The 20,530-nt window shown below is 45.3% G+C and overlaps 1 protein-coding gene across 13 annotated transcripts in view; it reads right to left on the reverse strand.

Annotated features, from left to right (window-relative positions):
* The window catches only part of Magi1 (membrane associated guanylate kinase, WW and PDZ domain containing 1), a 545,100-nt gene extending 525,011 nt beyond the window's left edge, over positions 1-20,089 (reverse strand). For 8 of the 13 annotated variants that reach the window (XM_042680003.1, XM_042680000.1, XM_042679999.1 and 5 more), the window contains exon 1: positions 19,494-19,831. In XM_042680003.1, the coding sequence (XP_042535937.1) occupies positions 19,494-19,797 (304 nt within the window). In that variant the 5' untranslated portion in view covers positions 19,798-19,831. Of the gene's footprint in view, positions 1-19,493 lie in introns of all 13 variants that reach the window. The other 5 variants (XM_042680008.1, XM_042680006.1, XM_042680004.1 and 2 more) reach the window with 2 other exon arrangements.
* Between the last annotated feature and the right edge of the window lie 441 nt (positions 20,090-20,530).

Here is a 20,530-nt window from a genome sequence, read left to right on the forward strand (position 1 = left end):
AGTGCTTAGCCAGGAAAGTGGAATATATAGGTTAGGTTCCTGTCCTACAGAGATCAACCATGGGACAAACACTGAACAAGGAGCCCTTCAGATGGCAAGGACCACTGAGAAGCTGATGAGATGGGCGTAACTTGTGGGCAACTCTGTGGCAAGGTAAACATGTCAGTCTGGAAGCAGCGTCTCCCAATCTTGGTGCTACGAGCAGAATTCTTTGTTGCAAAACTTTCTAGGACATTGCAGGATGCTTATAATGTCCCAGTCTCTGTTCATCATATGTCAGTAGCACCTCCCGACTGTAAAAACCAAAACTGTGTCAGACATCATCAATGTGTAGAGGGGAGGGAAAGGCAGGAGGAGAGGAGGAATACAAAACCACACCCAGCTAAACCATCAGTAGGACACCATGTTGGAAATGAACTTTACAAGGGGGGGGGGGGGGGGCGGGGGAGTAAACACTGTTTGAAAAGAAATATACTCATTGCCTTACTTATGTAACTATAACCCCTCTGTACATCACCTTTACAATAAAATAGAATTTTAAAAAATCAGTGGGAGAGATGTTGGAGGATAGAAGAGGTTACAAGGATCAAGATGTGTTGTGTACTCATGAACTGAGAGTGAATTGAAACCTCTCTACATGATTACTTAAAAAATAATTTTTTAATTAAAATCTTTAAAGCCAGGTACTGGTGCTCATGCCTGTAATCCTAGCTACTCAGGAGATTTGAAGATCATAGTTTGAAGCCAGCCCAGACAGAAAAGTCCCCATGGGACTCTTATCTCCAATTAAACACTCAAAAACCAGAAGTAGTACTGTGGCTCAAGTGGTAGAGTGCTACCCTTGAGCAAAAAGAGGCTCAGGGACAAAGCCCAGGTCCTGAGTTCAAGCCCCACAACTAGAAAAAAGAAAAAGAAAAAACTAAAAATTTTAGTTGGGCATCAGTGGCTCACATCTGTAATCATAAAAACATAAAAAATCATGAAAACATTAAAAAATTAAATGTTTTTTATTTAATGTACATTTTTATCTTTGTTTTGTGTGGCTGGGAAAATGAACACAGGGCCTTATACATACTAGACAAGCATTCTACCATGGATCCCCCAAACCACATTAGAATTGTGTTTCACTAGAGGTTGAGTTGAGGCGCCCATGTGGCTACACAGTGGGTGTGAGAAGCGGACAGCCAGTTGGCTACTCGATCTGGCAGCTAGTGCATGACTTCACCCTCTGGGCAAAATCTACCAGGTGTTCATTAGGGAACCATGAACAATGGATCCCAGATGAGGGGTGACCCCTCCCTACTGCAAGTGGACAGCAGTTTGCACAAGACGGCAAAAACTAAAGCTCCACAAAGCCTGGTGTTCCTCCAGGCCTCCCTCTCTGGCTATGAATAACAGGGTATATCACCCCTTTGTCCATGCTAGCCATCTGCAAATGAGGCCAACCCAAGATGGCCTAAGGCGTGACCATGAAGAAAGAAGCACTGAGGAGATGGAGGTTTTCCAATTCTATAGACAGGTGACAGCATCCTAACAGTGAGTATAAGTAAGATGAAGATTTCCATATGGGCTAGTGATAGCTTTGAAGCAAATCACTCTGATGAAACCCCAGTGCTGGGTACCAGTGGCTCATACCCATAATCTTAGCTACTGAGGAGGCTGAGGTCTGAGTATCGAGGTTCAAAACCAGTCGATGTAGACAATAAGAGATTCTCATCTCCAACTAACCAGAAGAAAAAGCCTAAACAGGTGGTACAGAACCAGTCTTCCCAAAAAAAAAAAAGACAAGAAACATTGCTGGGACCCTGAATTCAAGCCATAGTGCTGGCACAAAATTAAAATAAAATAAAAAACACTTCACCCACCTGAAACTCTGTCCCTCTTAAATTCCTACTTACCACTGTCTGCTAATCTTCATTGTTGTTGAGCCTATTTGAGTTTTCTTATTCATTGTAACCAAAAGCATCAAGTGATAAAATGGTTTAACTGACCAATCTCAGCCTCACCTGGGGCTTCCTGACATACAATGTTCAGGTTGAAATAATTTTCCAACCTCCCATTATATTAGGAGCTGGACACAAGAGCAGCCAGCAGAAAAAAAGAAGACCTCATCCTAGTCTCATGAACTACACATTGCCATGTACTGAATTTCTCTCAAAGCCTGTCATCAATAAGAGCATTAATGAAACAAAAAAAGACTAAAACACGACCTACCTTCAGTTTCCTAATTTAAGAAGCCTGACTCTACCGTCATCTTAAGATGGGGGAGGGGAAAAGACTGTCCTTACCATTTGTAATAGCATTGTCTCCTAGACTGAACAGTCTAGCCACGGGTGGCTACCTATGTCTAAACTATTCTATGTAAATAAACTTTTAAATTTGCTTCTTCAGACACACTAGCAACGTTTGCCACATGTGGCTACTGGATTAGCCATTAGTCCACATTGTCATATAGATTAATGTCCTTCCTAGGAAGTTCCTTTCTGCTTAAAAAGGCAAGCAGAGTGGCACTCAGGGAAAGGATCTTCTCTATTGCCACACTGATACCAGAAGCCTACAGCAGGAAAGCAACCTTCCCCACAATTGCACACATCCACTGTTGTGCTCGTAAAGAGTATCCGCTCTGATAACCCAGTTTCCTTCCCTTCTGAGCCCCATCCGTGTTCATTCTAGTGTACGTGAGGCTCTGCTGTCACCATGTATTAGGTGGTAATTGGAATTGAACAGGCCAGATTTTTGCATCTAGAGCTTCAAACTTTGGACTTGCCACCTCCAGCCAGAATTGGAACACCAAGATAGCACAGGGCCCACTGCCCAGGCTTCTGACACCACCCATTTGACTGGGGACCTGTCATGCTCCTATGCAACAGACTGGGTCATGTGGATTGTGAAAGACCCCGTTTGGAGCACTATTCTTTGGATTCAGGACACCAACTATGCAGGAAATAGGAATCAGAATAGCTAATGAAGCCACCACCTCCTGGTGCCCATAACTTGTCAGCTCTCCAGGGAAATTCTGATGGACTTCTCATTTGCCCAAATCCCATTTGTGAGCCAGTGTTTCCAAAGCTGATCATATTCTCCAAGCAGCTCTGCCTGCAATCTGTTACAGTCATCAGGTGACCAGACATGACTGATAACAGGTGTGCACGCCCCTCCCCCATCTCACACCCCTCCCCCAGACTGTTCCTAGTGTGTCTGTCCCCCAGGAATTCGGACAGCAGAGCCGGCCGTACACCATGTTTTATTCAACGCCATGGATAAAATCCTTCCACCAAGAGCCTGGACCGGTTAACAATCAGCGATTGGATTCAATGGCTTCTTCTCACATTTATCTTTCTTGGAGATCATGTACCTCACAGAGACTAACTGGAGCTTCTATTTGCAGCTAAAATGTTATAGAAACAGCTACATGCTGCACAAGCAAGCCAGAGCCTTTTTTTCTCCTGCCAGTATTTCCCAATGAGTTGGAAAGACACAAACAGACTGACAGATACAGGAATACTGCCTTCCTCGGCTATCCTATCTCCCTGACTTCTCTCCTCTAAATCATGGCAACAATGAGATAACACTTCTCTGCTTCCAAAGGAGTTCCCCTTCCTTTTCTGAATTTAAGGGGGAATTGAAACAACAAATGTGGCTCATAGGCTGAAGCAGGAAGAAGCCAATACATATTCCTGGATGCAAGTCTAAAACAGCAGCCTCGTGTCATGGCCTTCAGCTGGGATGAGCAATTACTGATCTTCCTCACTGGTGTCTCAATGAAACTCAGGCTTTTGGGCCTGTGTCAGTTATTTGGACAGGAGATCTCAGTTACCTATTATCATTATAATGCTATAAAATATGCGATCATGACACAGCAGGGAAATGCAACAGTAAGAGCTCATTACCTATGCCCTGCCCCTCTCCCTCAGGGTCAGTAAGCAACTCTGTTTGCTGTTTGTTAATCCTGGCTCAAATGAATACCTCTATACTGCGCAGGAGTGCAGCTGTGGGTTTGCACTTTAAAATAGCCAAGCTCTTCTCTCTCTCTCTCTCTTTTTCTCTTTCTCTCTCTCTCTCTGTCCCTCTCTTTTCTCTCTTCTCTCTCTCCTCTCTCCTCCTTCCCTCACCTCCCCCCAATCTGTATACTAGGGTTTGAACTCAAGGCGTCCTGCTTACTAGATAGGCATTATCTTCTAAGCCATATCCCCAATCCTTTCTGTCCCTTCTGTTCTAGTTATTTTGAAATAGAAGTCTCAGGCTAGATAGAAGTGCCCAGGCTAGCCTCAAAACTCAATCTTCCAGATCTCCACCTTGTGAGTAGCTAGGATTATAGGAATGAGCCACAGTGCACCCTGCCAAACTCTGCCCTTTAACGAAAACCAAAATACACAAATTTTACCGCAGATCACCCATCCTAAAGCACTTTGAAACAGAAGCCTTGTATGCTATGTTGCATCCTTAAGTATTTTAAAGTAACAGACTGAAGACAAATTTCATGCAAAGCTGGGAGCCTCTGGGGGACCCCAAATGTAGTTAGCATAATTCAGGAAGCTGATCAGACCATCAGTTCTGGCTCACACATGAAGTTTTGGATTACAGAGAGAATATCCGATCTAAAAATTGAATTCCTAGACAGCTTAACGGAATGTTCCATTCTGATATGGGTGTAGAGGAAGGGAAGGGGAACAGAGAAAGAAAGAATTGAGTCTATATTGAAACATAGGAAACTTTACAGTCTTCTCTATAGAAACACCACATTAACGAAACTCATCTGAATTACCTGAGTCCTGTTCCCTTGCCTAGTGCTGCCTAATGCAGCAAATCTAGTGCTCACAATGAATTATGCAATGCACAACAATCCATTATGCAGGCAGGAAAGAAAGCACCAAGGACTGCAATGGTTTACAGAAAACAAAATTCTACCTTGTAGCACGGGTATTGAGAAACAGATGCCCACTGGTCTCAGAGGTCAAACAGGATCTGAAAGCATGCACAAATGGAGGATGCTTTATCTGTACAGTATCCAAACCAATTTTTTGTGCAGTGCCAGTACTGGGGTTTGAAATCAGGGCCTGGTCACCATCCCTTAGCTTTTTCACTCAAAGCTACTGTCCTACCACTTGAACCACAGCTCCACTTCCAGCTTATTAGCAGTTCATTGGAGATAACAGTCTCACAGACTTTCTTGCCTGAACTGGCTTTGAACCACAATCCTCAGATCTCAGCTTTCTGAGTAGCTTAGATTACAGGTGTAAACCACAAGCGCCCCCCCCTCTGAATAAATATTATTAGGAATTCTCTCATCCTATTTCAAACCTTTCTAAGTGACAATTATGAAAGTTCATTCATTCTTTTATTTGTAACATCATTTGTAACTCAGCAGAAAAAAGACTCCATTTCCATACTGGGGCATCAGATCCACATGAATGTCCATTTCAAAATGTGATATTTTGCACCCCGTTCAAACTTTTGGCAGACGGGGAGGGCAGAAGCAAAATATTCCAAGAATTATGATCAGCTGTCAAAATAACATTCTCCCCAGCTCTTCTCAACTACAACTGGAGAGCTGTCACTGGCTGGGCCTCCATGAACCTACATGGACTATTTTCAGTGCCAAATCAAACCACGTCCAGAATGTATTATTCATTCCCACACACATTTCTTGGTCCTTTTTGTCAGCTGGTCACTATCCGGAGCTCTGAGAATCCAGACATCAGAAATCTGATTATTGCTCTCAGAGAGATGAAATATGAGAGACAGCAATGAGACCGTCAAATACATAAACAAGAGGCTGCACACTTGTCGCCTGAGGACCAAATATGGCTTCCAGATGTGGTCTGTTTGATTCACCCACACTTTTCAAAGAACTCTGAATCAACGCTGAAAACTGGCAAAGTTCACTTTTTAAAAACTTCAAGCTTGTGGGTTCTCTTGAAGAGTGGAAGGAGCTAGCAACACTTGGCCAGCGATATTACATGGAACCACACGCGAAAGCCTGGAAGGGCAGCAACTCCTCCTTTCAAACAAGGTAAACCCTTCCAGTGTGCCCCTGTTCCCACCACTCCTTAATGTCCTTTAAAATACATATTCAGTATGTGGATTCATCATGACTGCTACAAATAAACTATAAATGCAGTAGTAGGCATTATCTCCTACAAGTAGAGATCAGTGAAAACTATAAAATCCTCATAGGCATGCAAAAGACTTAAGTCAATATATGCTCTGGGTGGTAACACAATGGGACATTTAAAAAGTGTAACAAGCAGGCTGGGAAGGTGGCTCAGTGGTAGAGTGCTTGCCTCGCATGCATGAGGCCCTGAGTTCGATTTCTCAGCACCACATATGCAGAAAAAATGCCGGAAGTGGTGCTGAGGCTCAAGTGGTAGGGCATTAGCCTTGAGCTGAAGAGCTGAGGGACAGCACCCAGGCCCAGAGTTCAGCTCCCACAACTGACAAAAAAAAAAAAAGTGTAACAAGTCAGGACCAATGGCTCACACCTGTAATCCTCTCTACTCAGGAGGCTGAGACCTTGAAGACAGCCAGTCAGGGCAGAAAAGTCTGGTTACCTGAAGTGGTAGAACATCAGCAAAGAGCAAGAAAATCAGAGAGGGTGAAGAGCTCTGAGTTCAAGTCCTAGCATCAACATAAAAACACATGTATGCATGCATACATACATAGATACATACATACATAATGGCTTAACATATTATAAAGTGACCCAGTACCAACATAAAGATAGACAGATAGGCCAGGCGCCAGTGGCTCACACCGGTAATCCTAGCTACTCTTCACAGCCAATCTGGGCAGGAAAGACCATGAGACTCTTATCTCCAATAAACCACCAGAAAACCAGAAGTGGCACTGTGGCTCAAGTGGTAGAGCGCTAGCCTTGAGCTGAAGAGCGAGGGATAGTGTCCAGGCCCAGAGTTCAAGCCCGACTGACCAAAAAAAAAAAAAGATAGGTAAGCTAGATACTAATGGTTCAACATGGTATACAGTGACCAAAAACAGATGCATTTGACATTGAAGTGATAAAGCTACCTATATGTAGTATTTAAAATTTGTGCCTAGAACATATTTTAGGCACAAAGAAAAAAAATCTCACCAAATATGATCTATTCTAATAACAAAGACAACGCCCTCTAACCTACAAATACATTTATGCATGCATACAGATGGAAGGGTGGATTAGAATATAGTGTTAACATATGTATTTCTCTGGGGTGGGATTAAAAGCAATATGCATACATGTTCCTTCCATATTAACATTTTTCTGAATTCTACACATTGTTTAAATATAGAACAAAACTGAAGTTCCCCAGGAGGAAACATGCTATAGAACCACAGGCCAACTATGAACAGTCAGATCAAGGTCACAACACAACTTGAGGTTTTAAAAGATTAGAAACCAAAATCTTGGTACAAATGTTTTATATTAAAAGAAGAAGAAGAAATACACATGCTCCAACACCAGAGAAAGATTTTGTTGTTTTTTCTTAAACAACTTGATCTTGTGCTTTGAATTCCTAACCAAGTCACACAGACTTAAACAGGCTGATAAGTTGGCGAAGGAAATGAACATACTCTCTCTATCAGATATAAATGCCAAGGCTTCACCAACAATCCAGGCAGTAAGATACTGACATTATTGAAATCAGGCCAAAGTGGGGACCTCCCAGGGCCATGTGACTGAAGCAACAACTGCACACATCTGGCCAGAACAAAGGCCCGCAAAAGACCTTCAACACAATCCATTCAATATTTTCTCTACAGTTCAAAATGCTACAACAACTGGCAGACAACCATCTTAAATCATCCCAGAAAACTCAGACATATGGCTAAGTATATGTAATATGCCTTAAAAATAAAACGTGGATTTTCGAGGCAACAAGATCTTAGGCATGAATTTATTTTTAATGTAAAAATGATGCCTACTTGTTTCCCTCCAAAGAATTCAACTCAACAGATACTTCCTGAGCGCCTACACAGCGCAGAGATTGCACAACATATAAAACAAGGGTACAGCCTTCAAGACACGTGTGGTCCAGCACAAAGATAGCTGGAAAGATCTACAACCACAAGGCACTGTGGGGACTCTGGAAATAACCATGTGTGTGCTAAGTCATGAGACCACCGTGGAATTGGTCTCACCAACGGTATTGGTGAAAAGATCAGAGGGAAAGAAAGTAACAGCAAAAAAGCAGAATTGCTTAAAAACATGTGTTTGCTGGATGGTAAATACCTTGAAGAGACCATTATTTTTATTCTGAAGACTTCAGTGGAATCACCAGGCTTATTGCACAGTCTCAGGCAGTCATATCTCAAAAAAAAAGGTGCATAGGGACCCCACAATAGGAGGGGATATGCAGACAAGACATTGTTAATGTGGAAATCTAAGAGAACCAGGTAGAAGCAGGTGGATATAAGTTTCAGCCTCGCTTATGTCAGTGGACTGGGTGAATAACTTGACCTGTAAATCTATACTTCTTGTGGCAGAAATGAGAACAATCATCCATCCAGGTAAACCCTTTAACCTGAATCTTGGTGATATGACAGAGGACAAAAACAATCATTACAATATGAAGGCAGGCATTTCCAGGCTTAGCCCTATTTGGCCAAATTGGGCTAGATAATTCTGTTGTACACTACAAGATGTTTAGCAGCCTCCCCAATCTCTACTCAATAGATGCCAGTAGCCCCCAATGCTGGAAGTGTCACTTGACACCGCCAAATGTCTAGGGGGAAGGAGGAACAAAATGGTGGTATCTTTGACATGCTTCCATTTCTTAACTAAAAGTGAATGTAATCTACTGAGTGCTACTTAAAGGAATGAAACGAAAGTACTAAGTGTTTTATATAGGTTATCTCACTGAGTCTTTCCAACCAACCAATAAGACAGGCATTATTCTAGCTTCCAACTGAAAGAATGAAAGTACTGATGGTTTAGCCTGTCATGCTAAACCCAGGCCAGCTAACTCCAAACTCTTATAACCACTAAGCTTTACTGCCTCCCCAGGTGTATTTAAGAGGGGAGCCCACACAAGGTCCTAGGAAAACTGGAGATCTTGGAATCACAATCTCCAGGATCACTAACCCTAGTACTAGCCTGACTGAGTCACCCAAGAAACAGAAAGAAAACCTACCCTCCCTCCATGCATTCTCTCTATGACCTGAGCATGATCATTAGAACCAATCCATCACCCATGACCTCACCTGGGAATCTGCCACATCCATCCCATGTGTCTGAACCTATCTAGTCTAAGCCTTTGAAACAAAACAGCATCTGAATCATGCAGAAAAATGAGAGCTTTTTCTAGCTTGAAAAGCTCTCCAGAGACCTGTGTACTACAATCTCCATCTCCCAAGAGATTCTTTCTTCTCCCACAGGTACTTTCAAATTCAGCCTTCCAACCATAACAGAAGCCATTATTTTCTGAGCAAGCACTATGTGCCAAGCCTGGGGCCATGTGGTTTCAGTCCTATTTTATTTCTCCACCAACCCTCGAAAGTAGGTAGCGTTGTCATGTCCCATTTTCACAGGATGAAATCACAGCTCAAATGGGTGAAGTATCTTGCCCCAGCCTGCCTTCTACACTTAGCTAGCTTGGGTGTAAAATCTGAATCTATACCACCTTGATAAATGGCTATCTGTGGTGTGTTTCATGAGCAGCCAGACCATCCTGTTAATATTGTATCTAGCAATCATTTTGAAACATGGGGTATCTTTGGAGAATAATCACCACTTAATTACACCATCATGCCACCGTGCATAAAGAGCCTGGAGTCTTGTCTCAGAACAGACCAAAAGATTAGCATTACTATGGAAAACATCACGGAAGCCCATTAAAAGCACACAAATGCCTCGGGTCTGCAATAACAGGCTGATACCTGAGCCATGTGAAGGTGATTGCCTTACATAACCCAGTCTCACTATACTAGAGATGGTAACACAAAGCCCACGTGCACAGCCCACAGGAAAACCCACTCACAGGCCCTGTGGGGGTGAGGGACTTTTACAATGTTCCCACACATCCTCAGCATGCACCTGCTGTAAACCTATACCATTACCCCCAAAGGTGCCCTGTGATTTCAAGTCCTTCCACAGACCGAAGTGCATCACCCAACTAACTCTTCCTTTTGAGACCACCTCCCAAATAAGCCACTCACATTCAAATTCAAATGTAAGGTCTTCTTCTAGGGACCTTACAAAGATAAAGATGGTACGGGAAAGGGAGGAGACAAGACAAAATGGGCAGGGGCAAATGACTGAGCTATTAAGGGCTGCTGTGCACAGATCTATCCCTAAAGTCAACAAGATCTTCAGGGTTCCTCTTGTAGGTGCAGGGATACAGGTGACCTTTGTTATGACCTTTATTATGAAATCAGTACTCAGTCTTCAAGTCAAGGGCCTCCTCCATGCACAAAGGTTAAGACTGGAAGTACAAATTCAGTGCAACCTCATCTATGACTCAAAGAAGATCTTAATACATTGATTCTTCACTCTTCTCCTTGACAGGAGACCAGAAACACAAATGTACTTATTTGTAAACCAATGATATCAACATCAATTGAAGAAGGCCAGTAATACTGTCTTCAAAAATATTCCTGGGGGCTTAGTGGAATGTGGCTTAGTGGTAGAGTACTGCCCTGGGTTCGATTCCTCAGTACCACATAAACAGAAAAAGCCAGAAGTGGCACTGTGGATCAAGTGTTAAAGTACTAGCCTTGAGCAAAAGAAGCTCAGAGACAGTGTCCAGGCCCTGAGTTCAAGCCAGTACTGGGTCAAATGGACACTGGCAGCTCACGCCTGTAATTTTAGCTATTCAGGAAGCTGAGATCTGAGGATCACAGTTTAAAGCTAGTCTGGACAAGAAAGTCCATGAGACTCTTATTTCCAATTAATCAAAAAGCTGGAAGTGAGGCTGTGGCTCAAGTGATAGAGCACTAGCCTTGAGCACAAAAGCTCAGGGACAGTGTCCAAGCCCTGGACCAGCACCACACACACACACACACACACACACACACACACACACACACACACACCTCAATCCATCAGCTAAGCTATTGGTAACCCTAGCCATAGATAGTAAGTGTACTGACTGTAAAATATGTGATGCAGCATGAATTAATTGTATTTTCAGAGTCTTTCAGATATCACAACATTGAGAACAAACAGAGGTCAGGAGAGATGAATTCCATTTAGAACTTCAACAGAAGATATTTAGCCAATACTTAAGCAACTACTACAGCAGGAAGGAGACATGGCCAACATCCTGCCCACTCTGAATATATATTCCAGAGAGAACTTCCTTATTCTGCAGTGATTATAGATTCCCGAGTGAAATAAAGCAAAGGAAGGGACAGGGAACGACAGGTTGCAATGAATGCACAGTGTTAAATAACATGGGCAGAGGAGGCCTCACTGAGAGAGTGACCTTTGAGAAAGACTTGAGTTCATGACAGAGAATGCCTATAAGATGCTTAAGTAGAGATGAGAGCAGGCCAAATGTTGGAACTTTCTGGAAGGGCTTTTTTTTATTTTTTCTGGTGGGTTATGGGGCTTGAACTCAGGACCTGGCTGCTGTCCCTGAGCTTTTTGCTCAAGGCTAGTTAGTGATCTACCATTTTGAACCACTTCCAGTTTTCTGGTAATGAGTTGGAGGTAAGAGTCTTGTGGACTTTCTTGCTGGCTTTGAACCTCAATCTTCAGATCTCAGCTTCCTGAGTAGCTAGGATTATAAGCATAAGCCATTAGCAACCAGCTTAAAATGGATTCTTATTCTGGCTTTCACTCTAAGCTAAAGACTGTAGACATGATCATAAATAATGGATTATTCTATCATTTAACCATTGAGCTATAGAAAGAGATTTAGTCATAAAAGACACTGTTCAAATTACATTTTCTAATTTTGGATATATGCAATCACATTCAGAACACCATCCTCACAGAATAATGATAGGTCCATCATTTTGTTTGTCTTTTTTCTTTCAATTAGTGAGATTTATTAAGCTACAGGGTAGGCATTAAAAACATTATTACAAAATAGTGTATTCAGAGTAAACAATATTAGCTATTTTGTTTACATACAAAAAAGGAAGACAATCACCACATAGTGACTAATAGTTGGCATTTGCTTGTGTCTGGTATGCTAAAAGATCCCGTCACAGCCTGCCCTCATGCCAAAACAGTTGTCTCAATGACATCAATGGACAGCCCCTCCCTGAACTAACTCCACAGGACTCAGGAAAAGAACTAGATAAATTCTCAAGAATCAGGGGAGGTCACCAACAATGCATGGGGTACAGCATCTCTGAGCACCTGTAGCTGCACCAAGACAGGTACGGTTATATAACCAGATTTCTAGAACATAAATGTCAGTCTTTAACAAATCTGACAGCCTTTAGTCAGGAGTACACAAAATCAGTATATCCTGTTACAGGTATATACAAACTCCAAGAAAGGATTCCTGACATCACAGAGCAGTGTTTTGCATTAAATGACCATTGTTTATAAAGCCAACATGCTGCATGTAAACCCTCCTAGCGAGGAGATGTCAGAATGTTTTCTCTTAGAAAGCTTTTAATTGCCCTAGTAAATATCATCAATTTTGCCATCAGAAACGAGCTGAGGAAAGAATGCCAACTATCACACTGAGCCAACTGTATGCCATTGCTGCCTCCAGTCAAGTTAATCTATTTTTAAGTAACATAGTCAATGGCAAGAGGTAAGTACTGGAAACAACTGGATAAGTCAGGTTGGCTGTCCTTGCATAATTTATACACACACTGTGGAGTATTCCAGGGTAAACTAAAAATATCCCTCTGAGTGGGGTCTTTGGCACCAAGAACAAAAACAGATTGATTTTTTTTAAGTTTGTTTTTTTAATGATGTATAAACACAAAGAATGAGAACCAAAATCTATGCCCATGAGATTCTCATTTCCAGGTGACCAGCAAGAAGCCAGAAATACAGGTGTGGATCAAGTAATAGAAAGACAACCTTGAGGGGCTGGGAAGGTGGCTCAGTGGTAGAGCGCTTGCCTTGCATGCATGAGGCCCTGGGTTTGATTCCTCAGCACCACATAAGCAAAAAGAAAAAAGCTGGAAGTGGCGCTGTGGCTCAAGTGGTAGAGCGCTAGCCTTGAGCTGAAGAGCTGAGGGACAGCACCCAGGCCCAGAGTTCAGGCCCCATGACTGGACCCAAAAAAAAAAGAAAAAGAAAAAGAAAACCAACCTTGAGTGAGTGTGAGGTCCTGAGTCCCAGTACTAACACGAAAGAGGGAGGGGAGGGGAAAAGTTCTTAGTGATGTTGAAAGAGCAGGTCCGATGTCAGCAGTAATCAGAAAAGCCCCTCATCCTCTTGCCCACTGAGAATCTGAAATTCCACACTGAGAGACTTGCTTGTTATTAAATTTCAGTTCCAGTCAACAGGAAAAAATTCAGGAATATACTTCATCAGATCTTTGCAATCCTTTCTAGCCCAGTATAAATTACTGCACAGAGGGAACTAGCTGATGGAAAGAGCTGGTGATGAGAAAGTGAGCACAGAGCACAGATCCTAAGGCAACTGAGGCAGAGCTGAAAGAGGAGGTGCGATATTGCAAATGGTCTAGATCTTCTTGAACAAACAATATAAAATGCATTTATCCACTGGGTGTCTGTGGCTCACGCCTGTAATCCTAGCTACTCAGGAGGCTGAGATCTGAGGATCTAGGTTCAAAGCCAGCCTGGGCAGGAAAGTCTGTGAGGCTCTTATCTTCAATTAACCACCAAAGAACCAGAAGTGGTGCTGTGACTCAAGTGGTAGAGCGCTCGCCTTGAGCCGAAAAGCTCAGGGACAGCACCCAAGCCCAAAGTTCAAGCCCCAAGACCAACCAAAAAAAAAAAAAAAATGCACTCATGCAACTGAGTTTTAGTAAGCACCTATTTGTGCCACATCTTAACACAGGCATTGGAAAAGAGAGGGTGAACTAGAGAAAGAAGAGAAGCTTCATGTTTTGTGAAACTTTTAGGGTTGAGTGTGACAGTATGTGGAGACTAGAAAGACACCAGCAGGGGAAGGGATGGCTATGGAATCAGAGAAATCTTACATCAGTCTGTGGTACCCAGCAACAACATAGACTAGCTTGGGAGACTCATTATAATATGCTTTCCTCCCAATAAACACACTTTACTACCAGCCAAGGTCTTCCCACTATGAGAGACCACTATCAAGCACTCAGGAGGAGGATTCTAGGATCAGGTTATAAAAGAGAACAATGAAGGTCTCTGACAATATCCTAAGAAGAGTCAAAAGCCAGGCATGGTTATGCATACCTGTAATCACAGCACTCAGAGAGGTAGAGACAGGAAGATCCTGAGTAGAAAATCAACCTGGGCTTAAAAGCCCTAAAAAAAGAAAAGTGGCTCACGTCTATAATCCTAGCTACTCAGGAGGCTGAGATCTGAGGATTGTGGTTCGAAGCCAGCCTGGGCAGGAAAGTCCGTGAGACTCTCATCTCCAATAAACCACTCAAAAACCGGAAGAGGTGCTGTGGCTCAAGCAGTAGAGCACTGGCCTTGAGCTGAAGAGCTCAAGGACAGCGCCCAAGTCCAGAGTTCAAGCCCCACAACTGACCAAAAAAAAAAAAAAAAAAAAGAGGGGAGATTGGGGAGGGGGGAGAGAATCAATCTTGAGACCATCTAGAGGGAAAAAGGAAACAAGAGCAGAATTCCAAATAAACCAGAAAAGACAAGGCACAAAGTTTTAAAATGAGAACAAAATAACAGCTATTTTGTTACAGAGCTATTGTCATAAAACCCAACTGGCCCAAACAAACACATAATATCAGAAATCGTTTTTACAAAAAGGAAACTGCACCAAGAACTATATTGAACCATATGTGGTCACAACTTCCTCCCTGTGGTAAGGAAAAGGGTCTGGTGGTGATGTTTCAGTTTTTAAATTGTGTCTTATTTGTCTCCCTTAAAAAAAAGGGGGAGGGAAGCAAGGAGGGGAGGACAATTTCAGTTCTAAGCAATTTGGAAAACCACAGAACTCATCTACAAAAATATGAAAGCGTGACCTATAATAATATACCCATTTGGGAAACGGCAATCACACCATTTTAAACCTTTGGCATCTGGGTTATTCATGGAAGGCAGTACTGAGGGGTACAGAGGTCCTAAAAAGAGGCACGGCTACCTAGGCTGGCATGAAGAAGCTTCAGCCCACAGAGGGAGACTTGCTAAAGTCACAGGAGCTGGCACGGCCTGGCTGTGCCCTAGGATACCTGCTTCATTCAATGCCATCTTCTCCATTCCAGGCTGCACAGGGTAGCCTACTGCAGCCATTCCCCACATACAGCAAGCACCAGGCACACATGAGGGCGTTTTACAACACCCTACATCACCCACCTGAGGCTTCTCTGACCACCCCCAGGGTCTGAGTCAGCAGGGCTGGGGGAGATAGGGCATTGGCATTTCCAAGCAGATCCCAGGTCTTATGCAATTCCCCTGACAACTCAACTCCCAGACTAGATGCAGGACCTGGAACTGGGAGCAAGAGCTTTGGGATGACCATGAGGCTGGGCTCCAGGAATCTTCTGCCCCTTCCCACAGGACCCTTGAAAAAGTTCTCTAAACTCTTGGAACCTCAGTTTCCAATATCTGAGTCCAGTTTAGATAGATGGAGAAGTTCAGAGAAAAAGAAGGGCCCATAAAGCATCGCCTTTGCCAAGCACCTGATATATTCTGTTTTGTTTGTGTTGGTGCTAGGGATTGAACCCAGGGCCTTACATGTGCAAAGTACTGCTGGCTGGACATACTCTAAAGTAAAAACTTAATACCAGCTACATCCTATACTGAAGCTTCCTTAAGTACATTTTTCTCCCCTATAAACACTGGATTGGTTAAATTTCAAGGCAGACCAAAACCAAAGATTGGCAAGGATGTAAAACAAATGGAACACAGCTTTCTTCAGAATACTCAAGCATGAAAAACAGCCCAAATATCCACCAACACAAAGGAAAAACTGGTATATGTATACAATGGAATACAACATTGCAATAAAAAAAAAGAAGCAGCCAGTGATACATATAAATATATGAAATATTGTGTGTATTGGGGGGAGCCATGCACAAAATAAATACCACATTATTTCATTTTCATAACATTTGAGAACAGATAGGTGATAAACAGAAATAAATCGAAAAGCCTTTTCTTTTGAGAGGGGAGGGGGGAGTGGCAGGGGAGGCGGGGAAGTATTAATTGGAAAGAGACCTAAGGGAATGTTTGGAGTGATGGAAATATTCTCTATCCTGACTTGAATGGTAATAAAAGCACACAGTTTGTCAAAGTTCATCAAAGCAGAGCCTTTGTATCTGCTTTGGTACATGCACAGGTACCAAAACAGCACGATATTCCACAATGTATATAATTTTCATATTTTATGCATTTATCAAACTTAAATTTCCTTAAGTCCATTTCAAAGGATGTGTACATCTTGTTACAGATAAAGGATACCTTTATTTACATAAATTTATGTATACACACATAACATACATACACATGAGTGTATGTATGTATATATATATATATATATATGCTTTTTTAAGCATTTTGGACTAAAAATTGTCCTCTCCATTTAAAATAAAGCTCTAAAATAAATATTTATTTACATATCTATACATAGCACATATAACATATACACAGATGGAGATGTGTGTGTGTGTGTGTGTGTGTGTGTGTGTGTCTTTAAAGCATTTTGGACTAAAAACTGTCCTTTCCATTTAAAATAAACCAACTCCAGCCCAGCTAGTGCATTTGGTGAGATTTCTTCACAGTTCAGTCCAGTTTGGTATTATACCATTTGCTACAGACTATTTTGGTCCATGCCTCTCTCCAGAGAACTGCCATGACAGAAAAAAAACAGCATCTTCTCCCCCCACAAGAAGACAGTGACCTTTCCATGCAGACAGAACCCCGAATAACCCTGCATCCCTACAAGGGACAAACACAAAAGTTCTATTTTTCTTTAACACTTACTAAGTACCAGCCTACCTGAGAAGATTAAGACACAGTAACAAGTCCCAGTGAGACCGAATTCTGTCATCCAACTGGAATCCCATTCTCAATATGAAAGAAGAAACAAGAGGGGTGATATGGTTTCCAGAGCCATCCTCATTGTTAATGAAGACATCAGACATGCTAACTGTGCAATTATTATATGAAAGGCTTTTCACCTTGAAGGGGGATCCTAAGCCATTCAAGTTCCCCAATTAGTTTCTTTCTTTTTTTTTTTAATTACAAGTAGATTCACATCTTACACATTCACACACCCTGCTGTGGGCATTTCTATACACAGGAATCGTTCTGAGGGAAGGGAATTCATTTCTGCCAAACCCAACAGTGTCTGAGAGTTCTCTTGATTCATCCCACCAAACTTTCCTCTGCTGAAACTGAGGCCCCTGGGAACATGCCTCCAGGCTCTCCGATAATTGGTGGAAGGAAGATAGGGGCTCAGCTACAGGCAGCCTCTGGCACACAACAAACAAGCCCCAAGTCAGGACCCATTAGAACTACCAGACAACCTACAAGCCTGTCCTTCCTTTGCCCTTCTTCCAAAATGGCCCTGAACTGAGATTCACAGCTGTTCCCGCCAAATGCTTGACTAGGTATTTTCTCTGTAGCTCTTATCTTGTCATAATTATCAGGGTAACTAGCGGGAAATTTTTTCATCCAAGATCCTGGATCAATAACTGTTCGGATGCAACTGGAACACAATGGTAAGAGCTCGTTTTGCTGAGCACTGACTATATTTCAACACCATCTGCACACCTTTCCCCACACTGGCTTCCAGAACTCACACAAGGCAGCTTGCAAGGAAAGACAAATCACCCCGCAAGACCTACACCAAAGCCAGGAAACGTGTCACGAATGTGACACAATTGTGTCCTTCAATGAGCTCACCAGCACCAATATAGAAAGCAGGACTTTAAAGGAGCAGGGAGGAGGAAGTAGCAGTAAACCGGTCGGATGCCTGGGGACTTCCTGGAGGAGGTGTCCAACTGGAGATTTTTTTTAATGGACACAAAGCTTTCCATCCAAATGCGTTGGCCTATCAAGCTGGCAAAGCTACCGAAAGGCCAGGCCATCATCCTGCCCTGCTCTGGCTTCCATTTCATCTGGAAGACGCCTGCTTCGGAGGAGAAAGCTCAGCCTCGCCCTCCTTTCCTTTGACACGCTGCTCCAGCTGCTGCCTTCCGGATGGAAACATATGGCAACTTTTCAGCACATCCCATTTGGCCACCTCCTTGGGTGCTTTCATCGGACAAGCTGCGTCTCCGCGAGTGGACGCGGGAGGCGGCCCTGTGTGGAGGGGCGCAGACACGGGGACAGCCCCTGCCCTGTGCCAAACTGAGATCGATGGAAAGGGCCCAGCGCCAACCCCAGCCATCAAACGCATCCCTGATTCAGAAGCCAGGCCTCCTCCTCCTCCTCTTCCTCCTCTTCCCCTTCCCCCTCCTCCTCCACACACTCTCCAGGTTGGAATCTGCATCCCTTCCCTCCTCAAAAATCCAGCCCCCAATCTTCTGAGCCTCCCACCACAGAGGTTCCTTCCCTTTGGGATCCGTTGTGTGGCCCTGGGCAAGTCATTTACATCAACGGGGATCCCGGGGTCTGTATCTGTAATTCGGGATTGAATGAGAACTACTGGGTCAGGCCACCTAAGTGAAAAGAGTTTTCACCCAGAGGCTCGCGCGCGTAGTAGGCTCACAAGAAACAGTCGCTGCCCTAATTAATCACCACTAATGATCACAGGCACCCTCGTGGGGAGACACTTGGACTTGATCCCCGCCAGAAGCGGAACCCCCGCGCCTCCCCCCCCCCCCACCGCGTCTCCACCGGGAGTCGTGCGTCATCATCCAGCGGGAGGGGAGGGGGGAGCTCCTCCGTCGGCTGGGGAGGCTGGGAGGGGGGGGTGGAATCCGCCGGGGGTCGGTCTGGGCCCAGCCCACCTTGGAGGGGCTGCGGGGTGCGGGGTGGTGGGGGGGAGATAAAAGGAACATGGACCCTCTCCTTCTGCCCACCCACTCGCCAGGTCCACAAACTTAACAGCCCAAGAACGCGGCTAACTAACGCGCGCTGCACGGCTCTACCCCTCCCCTCCCCGCCCCATCCGCCGCCCCCCCAATCAAAGAACCCAGGAGGCGTCCACCAGCGCCCGTGCCTCAGTTTCCCCAACGCCCCCCCCCCGGGGAGAAGGGCGGGCAGGCAGGCGAGGCTGCGGCCCCGGACAGTCGGCGGCCAAGGACACCCCGCTTTCCCCGCGCCCACCCAGCTGTTGGCCCATGTCTCTCCAAGGCAGGTGGGCGAACGACTCGCAACTTCTGTGCCTTTCTTGCCTGAGTAGTTTGCTCCACGCCGGCAAGCGGGAAACCGAGATCGGGGTGGGGAGGGGGGGGTGTCCCCACGGACTGACGCCCCCCCCCCAGCCCTCCTCCATAGATACACCCCGGGCGTCTCACCTGGTCGGACGGCTTTGAAGGTGACGGCGTCCGGGCAGCTGTCGATGACTCCCTGCACGTCGTAGCGGGGCAAGCCGGACACCCGGATCCCCTGCACTTCCAGCAGCAGCTCCCCTTCGCCCAGCTTCGGGCCCTCGCCGCCGCCGGGAAGTCCCGGAGCCTGGGCCGCTCCGAGGTACGGAAACTCCCCGTTCTCCGCGCCCCCCAGCACCGTCACCCCCAGCTCGCCCTGCGGCCCCCGCCTCACGGTGCATTCGTGAACCCGGCCAGTCCAGTGGTTCTTCCTCTGCATCACTTTCGACATGATGAGCTACACCCCCCTCCCTCTTCCACCCAAAGTAAGGAGAATAAGGATAATAAAAGGCGAGACAGGTGTCCCCCCCCCTCCCACGGCACAAGCCCCCCGGTCCCGAGCTCGGCGGGGCTCATACGAGAAACATCTCCGCGCCGGGAGCGGAGCGGGAGGGCGAAGAAACTTGGCACACACCCGCGCACTCAAGCCATCATAAAACAAACTTTCCGGGCTCCCCCGCGAGCCCTGCCCGGGCGCCCGCCGGCTTTGTTTGCATTCCTGTGCCTCCGGGTCCACGCTCCGGCGCCCGCCCGTCCGCCCGTCCGTCCGTCCGTCCGCGCTCGCGGGACCAGAGTCCGCTCCGCGGCGCCCGCACGGCTGGCGGGTTCCTCCTCTGCTTCCTTTTCTTTCCAGATCCCTTTGCAAACGCGATGCCTCCTCCGAGCCTCCCGCCCGGCTCGCCTCCTCCTTTGCGGGCAAGCTGGTCCTCAAGCCTGAGCCAAAAAAAAAAAGCTCTTCCGTCCGTTGCCGGGAGCCCCGGAGACGCGGCTGCGGGGCGGGGAAGCGGGGGGGAGATGGAGGACCCCAGGGAAAGGCCCGCGGCCCCTTTAAGCAGATACAAAGGCTCCGCTTGTTTTGTTACAGTTCATTCTATAGCGCGCCGCGGAGCGCCGCGGCCGGCCCCCGTGGAGACGCGCGCGCATGCGCCTCGTGGCCGCCCGCCGGGCCGGCCCGCCCCGCCCCT

This window comes from Dipodomys spectabilis, unplaced genomic scaffold (genome assembly GCF_019054845.1).
Source record: "Dipodomys spectabilis isolate Male_0828 unplaced genomic scaffold, ASM1905484v1 ptg000054l, whole genome shotgun sequence".
Taxonomy (NCBI): Eukaryota; Metazoa; Chordata; class Mammalia; order Rodentia; family Heteromyidae; genus Dipodomys; species Dipodomys spectabilis.